This window comes from Watersipora subatra, chromosome 10 (genome assembly GCF_963576615.1).
Source record: "Watersipora subatra chromosome 10, tzWatSuba1.1, whole genome shotgun sequence".
Classification (NCBI taxonomy): domain Eukaryota; kingdom Metazoa; phylum Bryozoa; class Gymnolaemata; order Cheilostomatida; family Watersiporidae; genus Watersipora; species Watersipora subatra.
In genome coordinates, this window is record NC_088717.1 from 1,735,702 (window position 1) to 1,747,863 (window position 12,162).

General features: G+C 35.3%; 2 protein-coding genes across 5 annotated transcripts in view; one reads left to right on the forward strand and one right to left on the reverse strand.

The window, feature by feature from the left end:
• Nucleotides 1-3,419, reverse strand: part of LOC137406616 (protein diaphanous homolog 1-like) — a 31,037-nt gene extending 27,618 nt beyond the window's left edge. For all 3 annotated transcript variants that reach the window (XM_068093219.1, XM_068093218.1, XM_068093217.1), the window contains exon 1: nt 3,284-3,419. The gene's annotated coding sequence lies outside the window, so the exon portion shown is untranslated. The remainder of the gene's footprint in view (nt 1-3,283) is intronic.
• A 309-nt stretch (nt 3,420-3,728) lies between these two features.
• The window catches only part of LOC137406617 (GPI mannosyltransferase 4-like), a 46,293-nt gene continuing 37,859 nt past the window's right edge, over nt 3,729-12,162 (forward strand). The window contains exons 1-2 of one of the 2 annotated variants that reach the window (XM_068093221.1): nt 3,729-3,858; nt 7,076-7,291. In XM_068093221.1, coding sequence (XP_067949322.1) covers nt 3,744-3,858; nt 7,076-7,291 — 331 coding nt within the window. In that variant the 5' untranslated portion in view covers nt 3,729-3,743. Of the gene's footprint in view, nt 3,859-7,075; nt 7,292-11,844; nt 11,957-12,162 lie in introns of those variants that run through there. The other variant, XM_068093222.1, reaches the window with a different exon arrangement.

Below are 12,162 nucleotides of genomic sequence, written 5' to 3' on the forward strand. Positions count from 1 at the left end.
GTAAAAATAAGATTACATTTGATATTCATATTCGAAGGACTAACAGTTCCTTTGTGGCGAGTATTGTACAATAAAGAATAGTGGGAAATCGGTGACTCCAAAAGTATTGTTATAAGATAACGGATACGTAAGCTCAGGCTACATTGATGTCTAAAGCCACAGCAGTTGCCGAAAGAGATTAGTGCATGATGGATAGACCGCCATAAAAAACCAACAGAGCTTTCTTCATCAGCTGTTTCCACTTCAATACAAAACAGGTTAGCCATAGCATTTTACAACATGGCACAGTGCACAAAACTAATTTTATTTGTTTGTGAAGTAGCATGTGTAAGCACTAGTGGACTAGAAAAAAAACGATTTTTGGAACCCTTTCATGGGAGTGTAGGTGTAGAAGTGCGAGTGAGGTGCAAAAAAGCAAGAGAGACTGGTTATTCAAAGTTTGTGTGTGGTGAGCATATGACTGTTTGTGGGAAAGATTTGTTGAGATGAACTTCGTGTATGGAGAATGCAATGGCCTATTTATACATAAAAAGCTAAGTCAGTGCCCTGGTTGATCACTATCGGACACATAGAAAAGGGTTAAAAAATGTACAGGTTAATCATACAGAGAGCTAATTTTTACCTATGAAACAGCTGTAGATGTTTCAAACACCTATTATGATGGAAAAAAACATGTTTGCAAAAGAGGATAAACTTTTTACTGCTAGACCAGCAGTTAATGAAAGTGGAAGTTTTTCATGGAAAATTGAACATTTAAATAGATATGCTAATGTTGGGAATGAGAAAAAGGTTGCTAAATGGGAAAGAGCCTGCTACAACTGAGGTAGCCATGTGAGGAATTGTATTAAATGTTCGTTTTGGGGAAGTGAGGTCATGTATAATAAGATTGCAAAATTATAGATATGTAAGTTACAATAGGTGGGCTGATGATAGTTATAACAAACACAGGCGTCATAAAAGCGGTAAAAGTAAACAGAAGCTGCAACAGCAGTTATGAGAGGTATGCAAAAGGGTTAATAGGTGATGACGCCGCAACATGGGAGTGGAGAAAGTTACAGTGATAAAAGTAAGGGTTACTATGGGAAGTGAGATATTTCGAGTTCGGAAGAGTTTTACAGTGACTATGGAGATGGAAACAATGTAGTTACTAGACACTGAAACTGTAACGATAATGCATAAAGTAGCATAGGCAGTTTTCAAATCTACAAATAAATACTGTGAAGAGAAATAATAAGAGCGGTATTTGAAAATTAATGAAAGGGATATTGAATTTATGTTATGAAGTTACTGAGACTTGTAGTTGGACGCAGTTAGCTGCAGACTTGTAGCAAGCAGGCGCCGATGGTATGGAGTGAAAAATGGTTAGCAAGGCGGTAGTTCGACTGAACAGTAAAGACAGGTTTGTAAAACCTCTGAATATTCTAAAATTCAAAATGAACTTGTTGGGTTGAACTTGTTAGATGAACTGAGTTGAAGGCCCTGAAGCTTGAACTCGTTAAGCAGTTTGTGATAACCTAAACCAGGGGTGTGCAACAGGCGGCCCGCGGGCCACAATCCGGCCCACAGGCTAAGATAATGCGGTGCTGGTACAGTTTGTGATAACCTAAACAATGTGTTCAGGTCATCTAGGATTGGTCAGCGAGATAAAGGTGGCTACCAAATTAGCAGCTCCTCCTTCTGAGCAACCAAAAAACTGTGGTGAATCGTCAGAATCGCTCACATTTGTTGCGCTTCATTTTAGTCAACCTTGACTATATCAGAATAAATGTTGTTGTTATTGAATAAAAATATATTTTTATACCTAGGCGAGTCGGCAAGATAAAGGTGAAAGACTCAGCACTCACAGTTAACAATCATTACTAACTCTAACTTCAGACTCTGTGCCATAAAGGAGTGGTGGTGGAATGGTATTCATTCAGCGTCCATGGTGATAGAAATTGTAGTGTCAGTGATAATGGTCACGGCAGTAAGGATAAGACTGCACTGGTCAGTGATTTGCAGCCTAATCTAGACTTGAATACTTGCAGTAGATCTGATGACAAATTGAAAGCACTGCCGACGACAACCAATCAAACTACTGATAGTCGACAAAACAAACAAGTAATCCAGATGAAGAAAATGCATGAGAAGAGATGTCTTGTGAAGTACTCACAGGGAGTAAGCTGAGCTCCTTGAAAGATCTGGTGACGTACAACACAAAGAATTAAAAATATGTTGCATTATCAGGGCTCTCATAGCCGAAACTACATTGATGCTTGATGCACCAGTAGTTGTGGAAAACTATGACAATTACAGAATGTTATAAAAATTAGTTTGCAGTATGTGCATAAATGCGGCAAGCTAATGGAGCTTCTTTGGCTATTTACAGTGAATACTAAACAGGTTAGTTTTATAACATTTTACAACAAAAATAGCTATGCTTTCAACTAATCTGCTGCTAAAACATTTGCAACCTTTATAACCAAAATTGTAGGCCAGTTATTGGCCTTTATCTTCATTAATGAAAAATTTAAATATATAGCAAAGGGTTTTGATTGACTGCTTCAATTTGCTGAGGTTCTCTTTTCAAACATGATTCCATATTATTACAATATTCAAATGTGGTTATTGCATGCCACACCTTAGTGTGAAAATGAGTTTTTATGGCAAGTATGTGAACATGATTAGTATTTCAAAAGATTTTATGGTGAACGCATCCATGATACTTATTATTAGCACCTATTATACTTTTGACATCTTCTTATCAACACACTAGAGCAAATGCAGAAGTGTGCTTCTTGAATTTGAGTTTTTGGCCAGCATTTAGTGGTCATGCTGTGCTAGAGATTACAACTAGGGCGAGTGGTGGTGTCTTAGAAATGTTAGTATATGGATTAGGTGGTTTTTTTATTATAAATCATCATATCGATGTCCTCAAAAATCCCAGCTGAAAACTGCTGCAAATAGTGTAGCGCTAACAACGTAAGACCAGATTAGGAATTTGATGTGAGATGTGCCCCAAATAATTTTCTGTAGAGCTAGCCTTTAGATCACTGTTGTATTTGAGAGTAGATGACATCGGAAGTTTCATTCAAACAATATACTGACAGAGTGTATAACCGGTAAAGAATATAACAATAATCTGTCACGATTTTAAATAGCAAGTATAACATGAAACAACAGAATTCGCTAGCCAAGTAAAATATGCCCAATAGTTATTCTTTGAGAAATGCGAAGACCAGCAAAATTAGGTTTTATCATATAAGCATTTTATTCGAGTTATTAATCGATGGAAAAAGGTTACCTTATGAAGTGATGGTAATCAGTTGAAACCATGTAACTAAAACTGGTAGTTATGGACAGTTATAATCAGTAGATCTCCGTATAAAAGCGTATATCCACAGTTTTAATAAAGTATGTAAAGCCAAACGATGTTCGCACGGAAATACAACTTCGGCCGTTACAACTACTAGTTGATAATCTTTAAAAACTTATTGGGGTGTCGCAACTCGGTTGCCAGTGCCCGTCCATTCAGAATTTCGATGCGCAAAGCTAACTTCTCAACGACCGCAGCAAAGTTCGGAATGCTTATAAATATATAGAAAATTTTTTTAAATACTAAAATAATTAAATATAAAGTACAAATTATGACAAAGTTAAATTTACAACTAAGCTGCCTAACAAGTAAAATGTGTTTGACATTTTTCAAACTAATGTTGGGTAAACTTTGCACAAAATTTATATGTCAAGAACAATAAAAGGTCATGTGGAAGAAAATATATTTTGCCGCACTTTTATTTAGATTTTATTGGGTTTTTCTGCCTTTTATGGGCTACATTCATCCTGATGAGTTTTTCCAGGGCCCTGAAAAAATTACAGGTATTGGATGTGTAAGACGTGCTATTGCCATTCACTAAAAGTGCAAAATGATTGTTCCATTTATTTTCACAACAGGGCATTCTACTTACATCAGTAGTGTTCATGTTTTATTCATTCGTTGTATTATAAGATGCGCTCATTCTGTTTTTTTGTGTACTTGCTTACCTTCAGTTTGCGTAACCTGCCCAAATTTCTGAGCGCTCGGAATCTCTCAGCAAGTCTCGTAGTATTCTTGGCAATATTGTTGCGAACAATTTTCACAAAAGCAATTTTAATTGATAAAGACTGGTCTGCTTGAATTTTTTTGCTATGGTTTTTGCATTTGTTATACTAAAAGTATTGTTGATCGCGAAGACTAACTGCTAGTAATAGCGTAGCTATTCGGCTTTTATTCGGCTATTTCTGGCTAGATTTTCGCATTCACTAGCCTCTACATTATCTTATGGTTGGCATGGTTTCTCATTAATTGACTAAATATTAGCTTGTGCTACTGTAATAAATTCTCACGGCGATAAAGCATCGCTGACATGCTACGTCTCAAAACAGACAAATTCTCAGCTAATAAAGTAGGCTATTTATGGTCAATAAACCTAGTAGGAATTAAAATGTAACTGAAGAATAATAAAAAGCATATTAACGGAATTAGTTAAAATTATCTGTTGTGTAAGTCACACCTCGTGCTTTTATCGCCCGAAGTCAGTCACTAGCAGAAGTAGGCCTACCATTTTTTCGCTCTTGTAGTCAAGCCCGTCATGCAGTTAGCAATTCTTACAGGAACCCGAATAATGTCTTCAAGGCAAAATAACAATTAAAACCTCATTTTTCTCAACCTCAACATTAATTTAACATCAGGTTTGTGTAGCTTTGTAGTATGCCGTGGTGTTATGCAGTATGTAATTGCTTGAGCGTTTTTGTGATTTCCAGATTCGAAATAAACTAAACAAAATATAATGTATGCCTATGAAAGTATTAGCTCCAACATTGGACAGTCTCTACGCAATCACCCCAAAGAAACAATGAAAATGCGTGAGATTTTTGCCCCAATTTCCACAATTTTATATATACTATCATTGATATATCAATTGCCCCAAAACCAAATCTCACGCATTGCCCCACTCTTGGGTTGGCAGGTCTGTTCAGAGGCATAAATTAATACTATGGCAGCAAAAGTGAAGTACATTTTGGTCTTTTTTTTAATACAGTGTACCCTCGAGATACGATTACCCTGATATACGATTTTTTCACCTTACAAAGTCGAACATTGTGAGATCTCCACCTCGCTATACGACTTTTATTTCACCATACGATTTTGAAAAAAGTTTCGCCCGTGTTAAAATTTGGCGGTCGGTGTGCTCATAACGCACGTCGAAATAAAAAAGACACCGAAATATAGTTTGCCGAAAACATTTTCAGAACCTTTAGAAGAGACACGATGATCGACTTCTCTCTTGGCAGCATTCCGCGTGGAAAATTTCGTGTGAAATTCACAAGCGAGAGCAAATATTCATTTGTAGCGTTATAATATATTTTACTATAAACTTTTAGTCAGCATACGTATACAACTACAAGTATTTATATTTCATTCGTTAGCTATGGAATCTGAGACCAATACAAACGTTACAAAACGAAGGAAAAATGATTTATATATCAACAAAGTTGGACTTCGTAAATAAGAAGCAGGCACACGGATTCTTAACATTGTCAAGGAATATGATCGTAACCAATCAGCATTTGCAATTATTATCAAAACAAGAACTCCATTAAAGCAAGCACAGGAAGGAGCTTACGACTGAAGATTCGAAGGAGTTAGAAGGCCATGCATGCGACCAGCATTCAAAATGAGCAAACATTTAGCAAGGGCGAAGCAGTAAAAGATACAGCAAACCCCACATCGGCAGAAATATTTCAAGTGATTAATTTACTGATGTGGACTGGTATATTAAAACAATGCTTGTATAATATTTTATCTCTTGTGTGACATGTTTTTCATATTTTATTCATTTTATTTGTTTCCTTCTGATTTTATGTTTTATTTCCTTGTTTAACCATGCCTTTGCAGGTGGGCTTGTTATCTCCTACGTGAATACAATTCATCGTATGTATGTAACTCGTATAACTAACTACTCAAGATAGTTGACGCATCCACATTACTTTCTGAAACTTGTTAAAGCCCTGTCCTCTATGGTATAAATACGTACAAACTTTGTACGTACGGTTACATTGATTCTTGTGCACATTTCATACAAAAAGAAATACTGTAGCACCTTCTCTAGATCCTTCTACAAGAATTAGCTAGCTAGCAGTTTTTTTCTTTTAAACTAGAAGAAAAATTGGACAGGACTAGACAACTTCTTTTAGCCTGCTAAAAATTCCATTTCATTACGTATTAAATTAATCTTCAAGTGTACAGCAACATAATTAGCATTGATACGTTTTTGCCTCCTCTCTGCTTTATTTGCTATACGTACCAGCTAAAGTCAAGTACTCCAAAGGTATGTACGTCCTGTAAATAAAATTTCATTTTTCTTTTTGGTAGCCATTAAATGGTCAGGCGTGTGAGAGGCCGCTTTCGATGACTGCATCGCTCGGCCTTGCTTATTAATTCTGGTTAAAAAAAAGTTTCAACCAGACACCCTAAATTTTATAATGAAAGTGAAGACAGAAACTTATGAAGGATAAAACTTTGTGATAAAAAGTTGAAATTTAGTTAAATAGTTTAAAATACATACTAAAACTCAGTTTAAAGTGTAAGTTTGGCAAGCCAAACTTATTCGAAGTGAATTCAATGTTTATGTTATGCGTACATTTTGAAGGTAAGAACTTCTTACCGTACGATCTGCCTTTGGTAAACAGATCATAATTTTGCATTTTACAGTATTGCAGATTATAATCACTAGGTGCACTTAATACAATGCAGCTACTGTATGTAACTATAGTTACTCAAATTAACATAATATTTTGTTACTAACTTTCAATATGTACAGCATTTTTATAAAATTTTGGACGATTTTTATCTTTTTTTTTCATTGTATAATTACAATGGTTTCTATACCCGGACATACGATTTTTTCACCATACGATGCCAGCCTTGGAACGGATTAACATCGTATCTCGAGGGTGCACTGTATATCAATAACAGCTTTGTCATCGATATGTTAATATGCTTTGCAAATAGTAACTATTCAATAACCTGATTTCATCGCCTCTATTTTTCTAGGCGACTTATTCAACTATGATGTGTATTCGGCCTGGGAGTTTGATGAATCCTTTCCCATACGGAGCCCATCTCTCTGGTACCTCCTCTGTGGATATCCTTTCTGGATCGTGCGTATTCTACGATCAACTGGCGTGATACGACATTTGGATTCTTATTGGTTGTTGGTGATCCCAAGACTTATGATGGCTATTCTGAGTATCATAACAGATAAATCTAGTGAGTTGTCTCATTTTTTCTCATTGAAAAGTATTTATACATATTATATATGGTATATATACACCTGTGTACATTGTATGTATATCTGACATTATCTGTTGTAGTAGATAATTGTCTGAAGAATAATTCTTACTTAACTAATGAGGTGTGCTCAACACAAAGTAAGATGCTAAATATAGTAATATATATATAATAATGTTATTTATATAAATCTCGTAATTGGTTTTTTGTATTAATATAATTTCACATCGTACTAGAATCAAACTCGCTGTAATTGCAAACACACACACCTAACTACAAGGCTAGCCATCCTTAGGCTATCCGATTTAGCTCATCTATGATATCCTTATCGTGATGAAAGCTAAACATGTATGTTTTATTATATGTATTATTTTATTATATTTATTAATATTATATTAATACTACCTTTTACGCTTGTTCTCATTTTGAATTTTTTGTAAAGTCTTTACAAAATCCATTAGTAATTTTTCTTTATTTGTAATTTTCAATTGTGCCATTCCAATTTCAAGTGTTCCGTTACAGACAACTGTAATGGCGCAAATTGAAGCTTCAACTTCCAGTTATCCAGTTATTGCAAAGGGCGATCGATAGAAATTGTAAACCTAAAAAAATCTTCACATGGACATTCTTGAGTAGGAATTGCCTTTACATTCTCTCTCTCTCTCTCTCTGTTCGGTCAGACAAAGTTTCCTCATGCGCTACACTGAAGTATTTAATTTTGATATTTCATTTTTACATTAGTACCAGTGTCGACTATCGAAAGGTACCAGTATAATAGTCATGTTCAAAACTCTGACGGATAGTGGATAGTTTCTGCAGCAACAGTAACCTTTCTTACGGACACTTCTATGTACTCTTTGTAGTTATTAATTCAACATTTTACTGGTTTTTATTTATTTTTTTCAGATCGTTTTTATTTATCAGTATCAATTCACTCTTCATTGTAACCATTGTAACAAATCATACTTGATCTAGCCATTACTTGCTAATTATTTCACATCTAAACATCTTTAGAGTTGTTTTACTTTTTCTCATAATTTGAACTGCGCATGAAACACTTTACTCGCGACATGAAGTTTAAAAGTTATGATGGTAAATGTTGTATACGTTAAAAGTTTACTCGCAACAAAATTCACATTACAGTTATTTGATATCAACAGATTCACCATGTCTTACTCTGTTGTTTTATAGGTTCAAAATATGTGGAAATGTGATTACAAGCTCTGAAAAGTTCAAAAACGAATAGTTAATCGCAGTCATCATGAAAACGTCGCAGATTGGAATCCCTTTCCAAAACGGCTCAAATGGGATGTGGTTGAACACGATGGCTTCTGTTTACACTTTCATGCAACCTCATTCGTCGAAATATTTTCACAAATGTACTTCATGCATTCAATAAAACCATGTCTATTGTCCTTACGCATCTATTTCATCATCATTGTAATGCTGTCACTTTGAGCACTGATATCTCAAAACCTACCGCAAAAAATTCGTTTAATTTTTTAGCCTTAGCTCGAAGGAGTGCATGTCATCCTCTGATAAACATCATGAGCCTGTTGGTCACCTGTGATAGTCAAAAAGTGTTGCAGAAACATCACGTGTCAAAACAATAAACACAATGTTTGAGTACGTTGTCGAAATAAAGAGATTCCAAACTACAGCGTTTTCGTGATGGCTGCGATTAACTGTTCATTTTTGAGCTTATAAGAGCTTGTAATCACATTTCCACATATTTTGAACCTACAAAACAGCCGAGTAAGACATGGTGAACATTTTGATACCAAATAACTGTAATATGAATTTTATTGCAAGTAAACCTTTAAAAAAGAATAAATTGTTTGTACAAAAACTTTTCTATTACCAAGGCAATGCTTGGCGCTCACCTAGTGTATATATATATATATATACTTGTGTGTGTGTGTATATATATGTATATACAGTATATATACATAAAACATACACTGAGATTTATATATACATATATATATATATATAACCTTTTTAAACTTATATATATATATACAGTATATACAGTAGATGCAGTATGAACATTGTTCTTAACATGTTGTTCTTAACATTGTATGAACATTGTTCAGTATATATATACATGGTGCCTTTGCCCTACGATGTTACTCTGTTTCAGGGTTGGCATCATGTAACGAAAATGTTGTATAGAGGTGTATAATAGAAACCCATAGTAATTATATAATGCAAACATGCTCTAGTAAAATCATCAAAATTTTATATATAAGTGCTGTACATGTTAATAATTAGTAACAAAGTGTATGTTACTATTAACCTTTTTACCTAACCTATTAATCTTAGTAACTATAGTTACCTACAGTAACTTTATTGTATTTACTGGTTATGATCTGCAGTAAAATGTGCAGTAGCAGCAGTACGTATCGTAGGGAGTTCGTACCTTCAAGACAGTCGTATGACATAAACCTTGAGTTTAACTTAAATAAATTCAGCTTACTAAATACACTTAAAGATAAGTTTTAGTATGTATTTTTAACTATTTTATTAAACTTCAACTTTTTCGTCGCTAAAATTTAATGTCTATCGGTTTCGGCTTTTCACTATAACTTTCAGCTGACCTCATCAAAACCTTTTTAAACTTAATTCAACAAGAAAGCCCAGGCAATACTGTTCTAGAAAGCGGTCTCTCACGTACTTGAGCAAAGTGAAAATGGTCATCAAAGGGAGAAATAAAATTTCACTACTATACCTTTGGAGTGACATGACTTGAGCTGTTACATGTAGAGAGTAGACAGCTGGTACATGTAGAGGGTAGACAGCTGGTACATGTAGAGGGTAGACAGCTGGTACTTGTAGAAGGTAGACAGCTGTTACATGTAGAGGGTAGACAGCTGGTACATGTAGAGGGTAGACAGCTGTTACATGTAGAGGGTAGACAGCTGTTACATGTAGAGGGTAGACAGCTGGTACATGTAGAGGGTAGACAGCTGTTACATGTAGAGGGTAGACAGCTGGTACATGTAGAGGGTAGACAGCTGGTACATGTAGAGGGTAGAGCAGAGAGAAGGCAGAAACTGCATAAATGCTTATTATGTTACTGTACACCTAAAAATAAATTTAATACATCATGCAGTGGATTTTTGTTAGCAGGCTAACCTGGCTAAGAGAAGTTGTCTGATCCCTGGCCCTCTGTTTGAATGGATCGCAACTCCAACTTTTGCTACTGGTTTCAAAGGGAAAATATTACCACTTTTCACATGAGGAATGCTGAACTGAGAGATATTGGTCAGCGTATCCCTTTCAGGTGTTGTGACAAGGTTCTCAGTAATAACGTAATAAGCACACCAACTGCCAAGTTTGAATTTTGAGCAAACTTTTGTTGAATTCGCATGGTGAATCAAGATTCATATGGCGAGGAAGAAAAACCATCGTGGTCCACTTCATGAGACAAAAAATTGTGTAACAGGGACATTATAACCCGAGGGCGCGCTGTATAAATAGACTGAGTGTGATCGGTTGAAGAGTTTTCTTTTGATATCTTCTCCAGCAGCAAGTTATTATATGTCCTTGACTTACATGTAGATCCATGTAACAATAAAGACCAAACTAATCGAATGGACAGTGCTAAGTTGTTATATAATCACTATTACATTTGTACTGGTGTCAATCCAATATGATATTTTTAATTTGTATTATATGTAGGTGAATCTCATGGGGGTTACATTGTTACCAAAGGTGGTAGTTTCTCTACTACATGTCCTAACAATTTGTAACCATCATAAAGGGTTGTGTAGGGTTTGTAGCTGCTGTTCTCACCTCAGGCATTTAGTCACCAGGAGTCTGTCCATATTTCACTTATAATGAAATACATCGCGTAATAGGTTAAAGCTCTGCTAAGGATACTGGACTCTACTTTGGCTTGGCTAGCTATGAACAGCATTAAGTCTCTAAAATTCAATTTATCACTAAAACAGTATTACTAGAGATAGATTAATAGAGATGGATTAATTCACATGCAACTAGGAAAGTAACCAACTACTTCAAATTTAAAATAAATGTGGAGAAATACTGACTACGGTAGTGAGTGTTGACTTTGATTATTTACAAGTGGTATGTGCTGAGGTTGCGTATAGCAATATGTCTTGTTTCATGAAGGGAAATTGGAGTTTGTGGCGCAGACGTTCTGCTGCAAGACTGTTTGGCGTGACGATTGTGGTGCAGGACTTTTTGGCATGTTGATTTTTGGTGCAGGACTTTTTGGCGTGACGATTTTTGGTGCAGGACTTTTTGGCGAGACGATTTGTGGTGCAGTACTTTTTGATGTGACGATTGTTGCTGCAGGATTTTTGGCGTGACCATTCTGGCGCAGGTTACAAATTCAGAATTTATCCATCTATCGCCGCTATTTATGCCTCAACAACATATTAAAAGTGGAAGAGAAAAATTTGTCCATAACGGCTAAATTTACATATTTGACAGATGCCAGTCACGAGACTCTTGAATCAAATTTGAATGTAAAAGTTGATGTAAAGGAAGAATCGACACTAAAGATGGTGGAGTGATCAACGAAGCAAACCAACATGGCCACGGATCACCAGCTGCATCGATTGAGACTGCTCACGTTAAATGTGCAATAAAACACCGGATTAACTACTGAACTGAGTGAGTGAAACACGCCGAACTGAAATATAATTTTAGTTTACTTTATATGTATTTTAAAGAAAAATGTATTACGTGGGAAATTTCATAAATAAAATGATGTTATTTGCATTTTTTCGTTATTATCATTGGGTTATTTACTCACTGTATATAAGCTGAAATAATTTATTTTGTATAAAATAGCAGCGCTATAAAAGTCTGGCACCAAA